The 14,656-nt window shown below is 47.3% G+C and overlaps 1 protein-coding gene across 3 annotated transcripts in view; it reads left to right on the forward strand.

Moving 5' to 3' along the window:
• KMT2B (lysine methyltransferase 2B) overlaps positions 1-14,656 on the forward strand; it is a 65,764-nt gene that overhangs the window by 950 nt on the left and 50,158 nt on the right. Inside the window, exon 1 of one of the 3 annotated variants that reach the window (XM_035117080.3) lies at positions 6,251-6,645. The exons of 1 other annotated variant lie outside the window; for it this stretch is intronic. In XM_035117080.3, coding sequence (XP_034972971.3) covers positions 6,343-6,645 — 303 coding nt within the window. In that variant the 5' untranslated portion in view covers positions 6,251-6,342. Of the gene's footprint in view, positions 1-6,250; positions 6,646-14,656 lie in introns of those variants that run through there. One more of the 3 variants, XM_088671129.1, reaches the window with a different exon arrangement.

A 14,656-nucleotide genomic window follows, 5' to 3' on the forward strand; every position in this document is an offset into this window, starting at 1 on the left:
CAAAGTTGGAAAGACGACCAGGTTCCTACCAGAGTGGACTGGTAGACAAAATAAATGGATTGTGCAGAGATTGGCAAGAAAGACTGGGAAAATCAAAAACCAGGAGGATCAAAACTTCAGCAAAGAATGGGAGATGTATACAGGATTACCGTATATTTGACAGAGCACTGCAAACACTTGAACCCCTTGGCAGGTCTTAAATAACTCTTGTAATGTTACATAAACTTTGGATTTAATGGAGGACTGAAAAATTAGGAGGACTTATAGTATGCAGTTGAAAAGGTTAACTAAAGAACCCACGAAGGGCAGGAGGGAAGTCTAGAGATTCGAAAGAATCTTGTGTAATTTTTATTATTTGTGACTTTGAGTGTGAATGCATTTGTAAAATCAAATAAAAATCATTTTCCAAATAAATAAAGAAATCCAACAGGTGCAGCAGTCTTTGCAAACGGGCATTGTGCTACCTGTGGGATTTCTGCCTTTCAGAAGGCGCAGCCCCACCCAAAGAGGAAGGAGGCATCTCCTCATGGTCTAGGATTCAGGGCCAGAGGTAGGGGATAGCTGCGAACCTCATGTTGCTGGACTCCAACTCCCATCAGCCCCACCCACTGTGGCCAACAGTCAGGCATGATGGGGGCTGTAGTCCAATGGCATCCATCCCTCCTACAGGAACATAGGAAGGTGCCTTGGTTCAGGTCAGGCTATTTATTCGTCAAGCCCAGCATCCTGAATTCAAGATCTCCTCTGAAGTCTCCCATTAATTCCTTCCTTCTGGAGATGCCTGCGATCGAACTTGGGATCTTCTGTATGGAAACCACGAGGCCCTTGTCATTGAGCAATTGATATAGGATCTCCTTTCTAAGCTAAGGTTACCAGATTTTTTTTTTTCAATGAATCCAGGGACTCGTTTCAACTGCAATGGAATCTGTATGGGGACTGATTTGTAAATCCGGGGACTGTCCCCGGGAAACGGGGGTGTCTGGTAACCTTATTCTAAGCTCCTGTGTTGTGCTGAGGCAAGGGTGTAAACTTGAATAAATTATGGGGGGCGGAGAGAGAGCACTCCCTGCATAATCAATCACATGACACTCTGCATGGACACCATTGTAATGTCCATGCCCATCAACTTTGTGGTGGGGGCAGCCCGCTCAAATATTTTATGGGGGGGGGGGGGGGTAAAGGGACTTTGGCCCCTCGGAGTTGGCTCCTAAGCACTGGGGCCTACTGTGTTCACCGAAAGGTGGACTGTTCCAGAAGCTCTGCTTATGCCATGTTGATAGTCAAGATGACCCCATCCTTAATTGGTAGTGGCTGTAGCACTGAGCTCACACACAACTTGCTTTCATATCCACTAATTGGCCTGTCGGGATGGTACCCTTATCTGTGGGCCTGGGAAGCTGGGCGCAGAGCCCAGAAAAGGGAAACATCCATAATGTTTGGGGTATCAGCCACCTGTTTTCCCATGTGAAGTATATGCTGTTCTATTGGACAAAGAACGGGTGTATCTTTGTTTGGGTGCAAACAGTCCATCATCAGACAAGTCATCTTGCTGTGGAGTCCATCCCACAGGTGCTGGTTATAAGGGGCAAGCGGAGCTGGCAGATTGCTGTTGCTGTAAGCCTATTTCTTTCTCTTTAATGAAGCACTAGAATGGATCACTCTGGGGTTTCAAACTTATTCCTGGGTTCTTCTGCAAAATCTGAACTCCTGTGATCTCTCCAGCTCTGCAGGGCGCAACACCTACCAGGTCCTAAACATGGTTCTTCTCCCATACTCGGGCCCAATATTTGGCCTTGTCGACACCACACATTTAAAACAGTACTGTATCATGCAACTGTAAACAGTCGTGGCTCCCTCCGCAAAGAATCATGAGAACTGTAGTTTGTTAAGGGTGCTGAGAGTTGTTAGTAGACCCCTGTTGTTGTTGTTGTTGTTGTTGTTGTTGTTGATCAACTCCTCACAGAGCTACAATGCTCAGAGTAGTTTAACAGTCAATTCCTCTTCCAAGGGAATTATGCCAAGCTCTGGGGGGATAGGGGTCTCCTAACAACTCTCAGCACCCTTTACATTTTCCAGGAATATTTGGGGGAAGCCACAACCACTTAATGTGGTCTGATACCACTTTCACTGTACAGTGCAGGTGGGGGCCTATATCTGAGCTCAGCCCTGAGCTTTCTTCTTAATCCAGGGGTCTTCCTCAAAACATGTGGAGTGTCCACGGGCATGTGCAGAGTGGTCTTCCCTCGCAGAAGTGTGACCACAGCTAATCTGCCCCCTCCCACATAGGCACACACTCACATTGATGGTGGTTTGCAGACAAATACCGGTAATAAGCCCAGACACCTCTCATTTAGAGATCCGCACTTATTTTTCTTAATTTACTACATTTATGTACTGTTCTACAATAAAGCTCTTTGAACAGTTTACAATAAGATGTCTTTTAACAACAAAAAAGGGGAAGGAGAACAAATCTGAAGAATGGCTTTACACAATCGGAGTGTCTCCCATTGAACTCAGTGGCATTGACTTCCAAGGAAATAGATTTTGCAAATATTTAGATTAGATTGTATAAGGTGACTTATACCACAATCTCTGTCTTTCCTCTCTGTCCTCTGACTCACACAGTGCTGGGATTTTTTTTCAGCCCAGGGGCCACATTGCCTCATGGGTAACCTTCTGGGGGGCCACATGCCAGTGGAGGATGTGGCCAGAAGCAAGAGTGGGCGGGGAAATGGATGTCACTCTTACTGTCGCCCAGTAGGCTACATCCAGGTGAACGTCACAGTTCAAGAACACCATTCATCTCTGACATTCCCCTCCTTGGTTCCATGTTAGTATACCCCAACCATCTTTTTATAGGCAATTAAATACATCTATTTCATTCCACCATTTCCAGACACTTTTAGGACTTTGTCTTCTTTTTACTTGCTTTGCTTGTGGGTTTCGTGCCTATCAGAGCTTTATATTGTTTCAGTCGTTACTATATTTCATTTTCCTTCTTGCAAACTACTTTGAGAACCATGATGGTAGAATTTCCTTCTCCTGTGTGAACTTCTCCAGTTAATTGAGAGAGCCTCCTCAACAATTTACAGTGGTACCTCAGGTTACAAACGCTTCAGGTTACAAACGCTTCAGGCTACAGACTCTGCTAACCCAGAAATAGTACCTCGAGTTAAGAACTTTGCTTCAGGATTAGAACAGAAATCGTGTTCTGGCAGCGCGGCAGCAGCAGGAGGCCCCATTAGCTAAAGTGGTGCTTCAGGTTAAGAACAGTTTCAGGTTAAGAACGGATCTCCGAAACGAATTAAGTTCTTAACCAGGCAGAGGGCCTTTTCGGTAGTGGCGCCTGCCCTGTGGAACGCCCTCCCATCGGAGGTCAAGGAGATAAATAACTACCTGACATTTAGAAAACACCTAAAGGCAGCCCTGTTTAGGGAAGTTTTTATTCTGTGATATTTTAATGTATTTTGCTATTTGTTGGAAGCCACCCAGAGTGGCGGGGAAAACCCAGCCAGATGGGCGGGGTATAAATAATAAATAATAAAAATTAACCAGAAGTACCACTGTAGTGTGCTTTTACTGTCTGTTGTTTATAGTGTGTACAACTGCCACAAAGTCTCATGCTAAAGGCTAGTCTAGATGTTTACTAAGCTGGGGCAAGTAATGTACAGTAGTTTCCTTCAGATTTTTGGACTGCAACTCCCATCAAGGAGTTGCCTTGAGACGAAAAAGCAGAATATCAGTATTTTAAAGGAATGCCTTTTTTCCCCCGGTGGGAAAAGATTTGTGGAATTTTATCTCTAGGGCTGCAATCTTATGTATTTTTACTTCCAAATTGTTCCATTTGTTTATTACAGCACTTGTAATGCTTTGCTTAGCAGCATTGTAATGGATAGCTGCTCTGATCCCATTTAGAAAAGAACTGAAGACTGATTAGTTACAGGTAGGTAGCCGTGTTGGTCTGAGTCGAAGCAAAATAAAAAAATTCCTTCAGTAGCACCTTAAAGACCAACTAAGTTTATATTTTGGTATGAGCTTTCGTGTGCATGCACACTTCTTCAGATACACGTAGCTGAAGACTGATTAGTTTTTTAAATAAAAAATAAAATAAGGTGTTTTGGAGGGCAAGTTCAAAGAGTCATTCTATGTGTCTATTAAGACTTAGAAGTAACAATGTTATTTCCAAGAGGAGGATTAAAATGTAACTGGCACATTATGTAGCACTTGGGTTTATCGGAAAAAGCCAGGTTAAAAAGAAAATAAAGATGACATAAAGGAAGGCAAACAAATTCTGGCAAACATGTCCTTAAACATTGTGGGAGACTTTCTGCTCAGTTAGAAAAATTAACAAAACACTTAAAACGCTCCCTGCCCTACTTCAGTTTGACAGTGTGTTGGACTGGTAACTGTGCAGTCTGATTCTGTATGATTCCGCTGAAACCGTAAACTAGCTAGCTATTCTGCATCTGCATCATATATTTAAAGCACATGCCTTCCACCAAAGTATCCTAGGAACTGTAGTTTATTAAGGGTGCTGGGAATGGTAACTCTGTGAGGGGAAATCTACATTATCAGGATAATTTTTTTGGGGGGGGTGGCGAGTCATGTGTTTTAAATGTATGTTAGGTACGCAACCCTAGTTGGGGGCTGAAATCCCATATACTGTACAGTACAAGCTTGCCTGGGAGTAATCCTCTAGGGTTGTGCCACTGGTTCTGGTTTATGCAAACAGATGGTGGAAATGGGGAATATGTGTTAGCATCCTAGGGTGTCAGAAAGAAATGTATGACTTCAGACAGCAGGTGGTGGTTGCTTTTTGTTTTGTAATGCTTCCTTGGGTTTGTGTTTTTAAGCACTCTATACCTGGTATCGTAGCATAGCAGGGAGCCAGGTGTGCTAGAAGCTTTCACCATGGGTTTTTTTTCTCTTAAAGAAACACTTGTAGGTCAAGTTTTGTTTTTAAACAAAATAGCAATTTTTAAAGAGCAGCCGGACTTGCAGCCCAAGTGGTGCAGTGCATTCTGGCATCTTATTTGGCTTAGAGAGAGAGAGATACGTTTCAACTTGAGGGAAGACCGGTTTGGGAGTTGGCTGATCCTTTGAAACTTAAATGCACTTGTAAATGTTTCATTCAGCCTGAACACGAAAGTGGCCAAAATCTTGCGTTTCCCCGAGGGAATTGGGAGGGATGAATACCTAGATTGAAAGTGTCTCTCCCTCACCCTCCACTCCGCACCTTCGTAAACACTCCTGTTCTCGGTTCGTGAAATATTTTGTATATCCAACAAGTGATAAAGATCCTGCTTTTTCAGGTTTATCTGCTTTTCGGGGCGGGAGAGCTGTTGTACCATTTCCTCCCCAAATTCTCACTCGCACAGCCCCATTCAGAGTTTGTCCCGTCGCTGTAGCTTCTTTATTTCGTCGCGTACAGGGTGCGCGCTCGAGACCTTCATTCATTCATTCATTCTCCCCAAACTTCGGCAACTTTTAAGTTCAGAGCGGGATGGGACTTGTCGGCTTAACGTGGCTTCTCCACTGTCAAATGGAGGGAAGCTGTCTGTGTTTTTTCTCTCCCCACCGCGTTAAACGGTCCCGGCGATGGTCTGTCTGCCGCAGGACCCTATTCCTCAGGGCTGCTCTCTGGGGCAGTGACGGCTTTCATTCATCACCTCTTCGGGGAATTCTCTGTGACAACATTCTACGGGCTGCGCCGTCCAGCGGATGGGAAAGCCCCACCCCGACTACAACTCCCAGGGTGCATTCCAAACGAGACCGGGCCTCGCGCTGCATGCCGGGAGCTGTAGTCTTGCCGCCGCCGCGCCTTCTCTCTCCCCCCGAACGCGAAGCGGACTCGTTCCTCATTCTCTCTTTCAGGCCTCCCACGGCTTCTGCCTTCATTGCTCGGGCTGAATCGGACTCTTATCCCTCAGGCACACGAGCGGATCCGCGCCCCGCTCTTCACCCCTCGCTCGAGCAGCCATTTACAGCCGCCTCAGTCGCCCACCACGCCGAAGGGCAGCTTAACTCGGGTGTCCGCCGCGTTGCCTCACGGGAGACGTAGTCACTCCCCTCCGCCCGCTTCGCTTCACGCAGCGGGGCTCCGCTCCAGCGGAGGACTTCCTTTCCCATGGTGCGCGGCGCTGCCAGAGGGCCACTTCCGGGGCGCGGCGGCCGACGGGAAGCGCGGTCCCTTCCCTCGCGCCCTCCCTCCAGACGCATTGCACAGCCCCCCTCGGCGGGACTCGGGCTCCCAGGCTGCCCCGCGCTCGGCGCTTGAAGGCTCCTGCGGAGGATTGTTATTGTGGCGGCCCGGCCCCCCTGGGCTCCTCTCAGTGTTTAAAGATGGCGGCGGCGGCGGCTTCGGCGGGAGGCGGCGGCAGCAGCTCGTCCGGGGCCTCGCAGGCGCGGGGCCGCTTCCCCGGCCGGCCCGGCGGGTGCCGAGCGCGGGGCGCAGGGGCCGGCAGCCGCGCGAGGGTGTCGCTGCTGGCGCCGCGCCTGCTGGTCTGGGCCGCTCCTGGGGACGGGGAGCGGGCCGCGACGGACACCACCCTGGGGATCCTCCTGGGCCTCAGCCGGAGCTGGCGCCGCCTGCAGGACCTGCTGGGGGACAGCAGCAGCAGCAGCAGCGGAGGCGAAGAGGAGCCGGTGAGATTCCCTGCAGCTGGTGGGGCTGGACGGCTTTGGGCCCCGTCTTGACAGGGGGCGCGGGAGGCGCTGCGGAAGCCCACGCACCCCGTGGGGTGGGGTCGCGCCGAGTGCACCCGCGCGACGGTGCTCAGCTGTTTAGTGGGGGGGTGCAGAAGCACTGGAGTCGTCCTCTTCTCTGGCAAGACCTGGGCTTGAACCGCATTGCTTTTTAACTCCCTTCATCGATGCATTTCTCCAACAGGAGCGCCTGTTCTTGGTTGGTTTTGTTTCTTAATTGTAGTGGGGGTTGGGAGGCTTGTTGTGGCTGATGCGAACCCTGCCACAGAGCTCACCTGCAAAGTAGGGCAGGATCCCTGGAGTTTGCGCCCCTCCTCTCTTTTCTCCTGCTTCCTGGGCTGGAGGCTGGAAGCTGGTCTTAAATCCCATGCTTGTGCTTCCTGGGCTGAGCTTAGATGCTCTCTCCCCCCCCCCCACAGGAAATGGGCTGGGGGGTGCGAGGGGGAAGCCCTGGTTGTGGGAGTCTAGCTGACTTGTGAGGATGAGCTGGGCCTCCTTGCAGGGGAGATAAGTTTGTCTGCTGGCACATGGTGACCCTGCACCAGCCCATTGGCAGTGTGCGATTTGAGGCTGCAGGCATGTCCAGGAGCAAGTCCTGTTGAGCACAGGAGGGGTGCTTCTAAGTCAACAGACCTGGACTATAAGGGGGTGCAGGATATCAGCTTTGTTCAGCTGTCAGCACCAGCTTCTCCTTTATGCAGGCTGTGCCTCCCACTTTGGATTGCTGCATGCAACACTTTTATCAGGTAGTCATGGTGAACAGATGCTGCCCTCCTTGGGGGGAGAGACAGAGGAGGGATTGCCTTTGAGCTTCACTGTTTTTTGCACACAGCAGCTTCTTCAATAGGTGCTTTCAAACTTAAGGCGGTTTGGGCAGAATGGCCCTGTCTCTGGCTAGGCAGGGGTGTGGTGCGATCAGACATATGGGGCTTTTGTTCCTACCTTGGCCCTTGAAAGGAGAAAGCTGACAGCGCTTAGTCACCTGCTCTGCTGTCTCCTCCCTGCTCCTGTAGCATTAGACACATGGGAGAAACTAGCCTAACCAGGGATGGCCTTCACCATACAGAGATTCTTCCAGCAATTTGGGAAAATAACTCTTCTAAGGTTTCAAGCTGCAAAGAGGTAAATTGTTGCTGTTCACCAGGGAACAAGTGGAAGGCTTGTGTTGCAAGAATGGATCTTGGGGTTTTCTAAGGTGGGGAGGATGGGTGTTTCGGTGACTTTCGAGTCCCCAGAGAAATACGCTAGAAAGGAGTGTAAAGGAAGGTCAAGAAAGGAAGCAGTTATGACAGGGCTGGGCTGCTGCTTGTCTTTCACTATTGAACACCTATCTCAGCTGATTGCAAATGAGAGTTAAAAGTTAATCTCCTGAAATCTTGCTGCAGTGCAACATGGGACACAAACATTTAGCAGAGGCTGAGAGTGAAACTGAGGTAAGGGACAAGTTATCGGCTGACTGACTAGCCGGTATCTGGGCTTTATTTAAGAAACTATTAAGTTTTGAGTTTTGTTCTTCTCTTAGCAGTTAACCGAATTTCAGATGCAGGTTTTCTCATGAAGGATTTCAGTTTCTGCTTTGGAAGATTTGAATCCTATAGGTCTGACTACCTCTGCCACCAATGGGAAAAGCCTAGCTTCCAGAATTCAGTGTCTTTGGCCTGGATGAAGTTGCCAATGACTACCTGTTGTTTTGTAACTGTGAAAGTGATGCCGTTTATGTATATTGCTAGCACAGGGGGTGGTGCCTTCAATAAAAGCACTGGCATTGCAATGGTGTGATCTTTTCTGTGCTCCCAGGCCTGTATCCATACTCCTTTATGTTGTGTGTCCTGGGACAGCTGTTTAGGTGTGCATCATTTCAGGTACAGTACAAACAATTTGCCAGTGCTTGGTCTGAGAGTCTGTGCAGTCTATGATTTATGGAATAGCATAAGGAAGCAGGAAGACTCATTTGTGGTAGCTGCAAGTTGTTTCTTTGTCCTCAGCTGGTAAATCTGCTGGGTGGTGGTAGGGAGCTTGATTGAATCTCTATATTAAAACAAAATAGAAACAACTTTCCACATAGAGAACTTGGCTATTTGGCAGCAGGAGTGGGGGCGGTTTCAAGCCTTGCCTATTCCCTGGCATGTGAGTCTTGTACATGGTAGGACTTTTTTTGGTGTATGAAGAACCATTCTGTCATGTAAACCCCCATCTGCCCTATGAAGTTGTCCATTGTAGATGGAAGTGTATTTACAGTGTGATCACATCTTACATCAGGGTTTGGTTCCAAGGGTTCTGTGTATACATAAAAATTCCACATACCCAAACCCTTGGATCCACTTTGCGGCTACTGGGTGATGGGAAAAGAGAAATAACCCTCCCCCGCAGTACTCCCATAGCTCGCACACCAAACAGCCCTTGCCTCGCAAGCAAGGCAGAGGTCTTAAAAGCTATTTTTTCACACTGGGTTATGTGCAGCGGACTCAGTTTGAAAGAACGTTTAACTTTCCACCTTGCTTGGATTTAACTTGCACGATTTCAGCCATCTATCTTCAACCATGTATGGTTGAAATTGTGCAAGTTAAATGCATGTAATATGCAATTGTACTGTGCTTTATCTATTCAGTTTATATGCTGTCCTTCCGAAGGAGCCCACCACCTTTGTTTTGTAAGCATCTCGTCTGACTAGACCTTTCTGTTGTTGTTCAAGGGGCAGCCCAGGATGGGTATTTTTAAATGGCAGATTTGGTTCCCCTAGTAAATTAAAAAAGCATGCAGGTGCCTAGCAGTTAGTTTTCCAGAAGATGCAAAAGGGACCAGTTTTGAAAGCGCCCTAAGCTAAGAGGTTTGAGAACTATTTGGCACAAATTGGGCTTCTTAGGGTGAGATGGCCTATTTTCTAGGAAGACCTGGAATGTTTGTAGGAGAAAGGAAGAGGGCTACTCAAGGTAAGAAAGCTTCTGCTTGACCTGCCCATAGCACTAGAAACTTGGCTGAAAGCACACAAGGACAACTAGTGACCAGAGATGTATGCTTTGACACCTTGATAGATTTAACTGGGTGGGCAGAATATACTGAAAGGCCATCACCTTGGCAGGGTGACTTCAGCCTTTGGAAGAGGGTTTGGTGAAATCACTTGGGTAATCAGCTTCCCTTGTGATTAAATCCATCTCTTGCTAGTGTTGCTGTCTTCGGTCAACATGGGGAACCTGCAGCACTCCAGGTGTTGCTGCATTTGCACTTCCGTCAACCACAGCCAGCATTCCCAATTGCTAGGTTATGATGGGAGTTGTAGCACAGCAACCTGTTGGCACCCCTGACATAGGCACTACAAAATGATATGTGGTTCTCAGCACTTGTTGGGCTACACGGTTTGTGAGTGCATTCCAAGGAACCTTGAAGTGGGTTCATCCATAGAAAAAGCATTGATGGCATTTTAAGGTTTCCTTGGTAAGAGGTTTCTGACAACCACAGATTGTCTTGTAAAGCATGCAGCCACAAAGGGAGTGTTGTATGCATCATAGAGTACAGTTCCAGTCAACATGTCTTGGTGTGTGCACTCAGTTCATTTAGGGCAGGGGTGGGGAACCTTAGGCCCAGGAGTCAAATGTGACCTTCCAAGCCTCTTTGGCTCTTGAGACTGTCCCCAGGGTGCATACCCCCACTGGCTCTGCCTGGCACCCTCCTTGAGTGTGGTGTTTTTTGTTTCGTTTTTGCAAATTTGGAATGTGTCACTGAACTCAAGACCCTTGCTTGCCTGGGTGGAGAATAGAGAGGGAAGTGTGAGTGTAAAGAAACCAGCATACTGTACAAAGGGGACAATGTGTATTCATTGTTCTGCCCACTTTTGCCTCTGGCCCCGCCCCCTAGACAGGTTGTCTAGAAGAGAATGTAGGCCTCTGGCTAAAAAAATGGTTCCCCACCTCAGATTTAGAGCAACAGGCACCTTGTGTAAATGCAGTGTGCCATAGAATGCACCCCAGAATCCTCTGCAATGTGCAGAGGATCCTGAGCAGACAAATTAATGTAAAAAGAAACTTTGGAAGCCTATGACAATAATAATTGGTCACAGTATTTAGTGTACAGTGGAACCTCGGTTTTCGAACTTAATCCGTTCCTGAAGACTGTTTGGTTTCCGAAAAGTTCAAAAACCAAGGATCAATGGGTTAGCTGCAAGTCAATGGAAAGAAATGAAAAACATGCCTTGGAAGCCATTCAGCTTCCGAAAATCATTCGAAAATGGAAGCATTCACTTCCAGGTTGTCAGCGTTCGGGTTCCGAATTGTTTGGCTTCCCGAAGCGTTCGACAACAGAGGTTCCACTGTACTGTACAGGGGACTTGCATGCTTCCTGATGACAAAGGAGATGTGAACTGGGAATAACAGCTGAGGTCGCTTTTAAAACACCCTCTAATTTACAGGCAGTGCAGAGAAGAGCAGATCCCTCCATCGTGTCTACAGCTGGGCATAAAATCACCGGCTTCTCCTGCAAGTTTAGGTAATCCCTACCATATGAGTACTAAGAATTCCACCTTCACCCAAGGGGCAAAAACACCCAACCAAATACTAACCATAAAAGAACTGGTGGTGTGTGTTTCTGTTTCTTGGGTTGGTTAAATAGCTAATATCTCAGCACTTTCAAGGAGAAAACACCACTGGTGGCAACTGAGCCCCTGCATTTCTTTATGCAGGCTACCACTTTGCCATGGGTGAAATGTAATCATCTTTGTATCTCTGGTTCATGCAACAGCTATTGCACGACCTCTGGCCAGATCCAGTTGTGGTTTGCATTTCCACAAGATGGCTGTACATGTGTGGAAAGTTCTTACTCGCCACAGACGACCTGGCTGCAAGTGTTTTTCAAACCTGTTCCATCGTATTGTCCTTGGAATAAAGTTTGGGTCACAGCCCTGCATGTGTCTACTGCAGCCACATGGTGTCTTTCCTTCCAAATATTTTGGACTGAAAAATTCCACCACCCCTGAGTGTGGGCCAAAATGGCTGGAGTTGACAGGAGCTGTAGTCCACAGTATCAGTAGGGCACCAGGCTGTGGAAAGCTGATGTGCAGATAAGTGTTACTCTGGTGATTTTCAGTAGTGGCTCCCTATTTGTGGAATGCTCTCCCCAGGGACACCCGCCTGGCACCATCACTGGATACTTTTAGGTAACAACATTCCATTTTAACCAGGCTTTTTGTTTTTAACTTATCTATGACCACCTGGAGTGGAAGGGATGTTTTTAATGTATCTTTTTCTCCTTTGGTTTTGATGTATGTATTGAAGGAAGGGGTTGTTAGTCACTTTTAGTTGTTGTGGCAAAATAATAATAATAATAATAATAATAATAATAATAATAATAATAATAATAATAATAGTGTTCTAGTAAGCTTTTAATGATGCTTGGTATACCAGTCCCTAATGTGACCAGTGTCAGAAATGGCCATGTGAGGTTGAATGGCATTCTTCCTCGCAGCCAGGTAAGAGCTAGCTCCAGTTACTGCTGCTTTTATAACCATCGTAACAGACACATGGGAACTGTCTGGAAACACTTTCCCTGCTTGCTGTTGAGTTGAAATAAAATATTTTTTAAAAAAACAAACCTGGGAAGCCCTTCAGTAACCTTTACCAAAAGTGTAATACTGGCACACCTAGACAGGGCCCTTGTTTGCCTCTGTTTCATCAATTCCCGTTTTCTCCACTTTCTGTGTCTGCAGTGGATAATTACCCACAACAGGTCAGGGAGGGCATGGGTGAATTAAGACACTCTAGAGCATGGGTAGGCAACCTAAGCCCACGGGGCCTATGAGCCGCCCCCAAACCGATCCGCCTACTTGGCGAGTCCCTGCATGCTGTGCTAAACCGATGCAGCGTGGCTCGGGGACTCGCTTCCACAGTGCTGGACATTGCGTCTGTGGCCACCAGCGGCGGAAATCGCTTCTGTGCAGACGACAACGACGGAAATTGTGTCTGTGCAGATGCCGACGCCAGAAATTGCGTCTGCGCAGATGCAGACGCCGGAAATAGCGGGCGCGCATGCACACACGCAATCCAGCCCACAAAGGGATCTCCGCTGGAGTGAACCAGCCCAGGCGAGGTAAACCTTGCCGACCCCTGCTCTAGAGATCAGTAGTTGGCTTGAGACATATTTGTTGATTATTTTTTTTCAGAATCACAAATCAGTGATAGAGAGGGAAAAATACACCCTAGGATTGGTCCTCAAAATATAAGGATGGTTGGTTCATTGTCTTGAGTCCGGGTTCAAGTGTTCAGCAGGAGGCGTTATGCAGTGTGTCTCAGCTTGAGCATGCGTATGAGCGATATCCTATATGGAAGCATCTTTGCATAATCTCCCTATTGTTCCATCAGGGAAGGAGGCTTGACAAGCTGCCTGCCCTTGGAGTGCCAGTTGCATGCGTGCAAGAAGATTTCGACACTGCATTTAAGTGTGCAATATCCCTGTGCCTTCTGTGACAGCAGAGCCTTGTGAACCCGGTCCTGTGTTTCCTCTGTGATCTGTGAACAATGTGACCTTCACATCATGAACTATGGAGTTAGCTGTTCCCCCCCCCCCCCAGTAAAGCTGTCCACCCGTTCAAATAAATGTTGGCTGATTAATTGGATGAGTTTTGGTTGGTTAATCGATTAAGATCCATCCCAGGGTAAATGTCTGATGGGGGTACATGACGACACAGCCACCTTGCTGAATCTAAACTGGACAATGGCCAGGGAACCCCACAAACATTGCTTTGAGTTCCACGAAGGAAGGAAGGAAGGCAAGATACAGGTGTGCTAAAATAAAAATCTAAAAAGCTGCAGAAACTGGCATGCAAGAGGCCAAGCAATCGTTTGTAACAACAAGCAGATTTCTTCTGTTTCTAGATGATGTGCGGACATAAGTTGCATCAGGTGTTCCAAAATACATTTTTCTTTCTCCCACTGGGAGGAATCTCATGGCACCTTGAAGGCTGGAACATTTATTATGGCATATGCTTTTGTGGACTAGCATCCTCTTCACCAGATGCCTGAAATATCATTGGGATTGTGTGTGTTTTAAGGTCCCAGCCACACCATACATTTTAAGCACATTTATGCCACTTTTAACAATTCTAGGAGTCCTAGGAACTGTCATTTGCCCCCCAGCTTACTAGTGCCAGGAGCTTTGCATTATTGCCAACCTTGTCTTGTTAGTGGTCACTCACTTAGGTTTTTTCATAATTGTCTCTGTTATTTATGCATTTTGTTTCCTTCTGGCTTCACTGCTCCCTACCACTGCTATCAAAAAATGTACATATGTCTCTACCAATTATTTTTAAAAATGCTACCAATTATTTTAAAAATAAGGTACTACAGCGCTCTTTGCTGTGTTTGCTGCCCTTCTGGAACTGCCCTTTTGTGATTGCCATCTGCAATTTTTATGAACACTTGTGTTAAAGTAATATTAAAACAATTCACTCGCTTAATCAGGGACACCTTTTTAAGGCAATTATTCAGTTCCATTTCCAAAGTTTTAATCAAACGTTGCAGCCCTAGTGTTTTATATTGATAAATGACACATGTAGGGGGGATGCCTATTAGGATGTGTGGGGTTTCTTGTCTGGAAGGAGGGCTTGCCAACCTGCCAGTGGGTGCTTGGCCGCCAGGTTTGGAGGTGCCCTTATTGTGAGGATAGGGAACCTTGGGGCCAATGTGCCCCCTGCAGACTTCTCTGTGTGACCCTCAAGAGTCTCACTAGGCCACACCTTTCATCAGTCCTCCCTCATTCCTTCCTCAAGTGCCTAATGGCGGATCTTGCCTGCCTGGGTGGAGGTAGCTATAGGTAGGTAGCTATAGACACCACTAGCTTTCATGTGTCTGGAACGTAGCCTACTGTCACATCCATTAACATGCCTATTTTGCTTGCTGCTCCCACCTACCCCTAGCATGCAGCCCCAGAAGATTGTCCATTAGGAAATGACTCCCTTACCTACTAC

The sequence above is a fragment of the Zootoca vivipara genome, chromosome 6 (genome assembly GCF_965207765.1).
Source record: "Zootoca vivipara chromosome 6, rZooViv2.hap1.1, whole genome shotgun sequence".
NCBI lineage: Eukaryota > Metazoa > Chordata > Lepidosauria > Squamata > Lacertidae > Zootoca > Zootoca vivipara.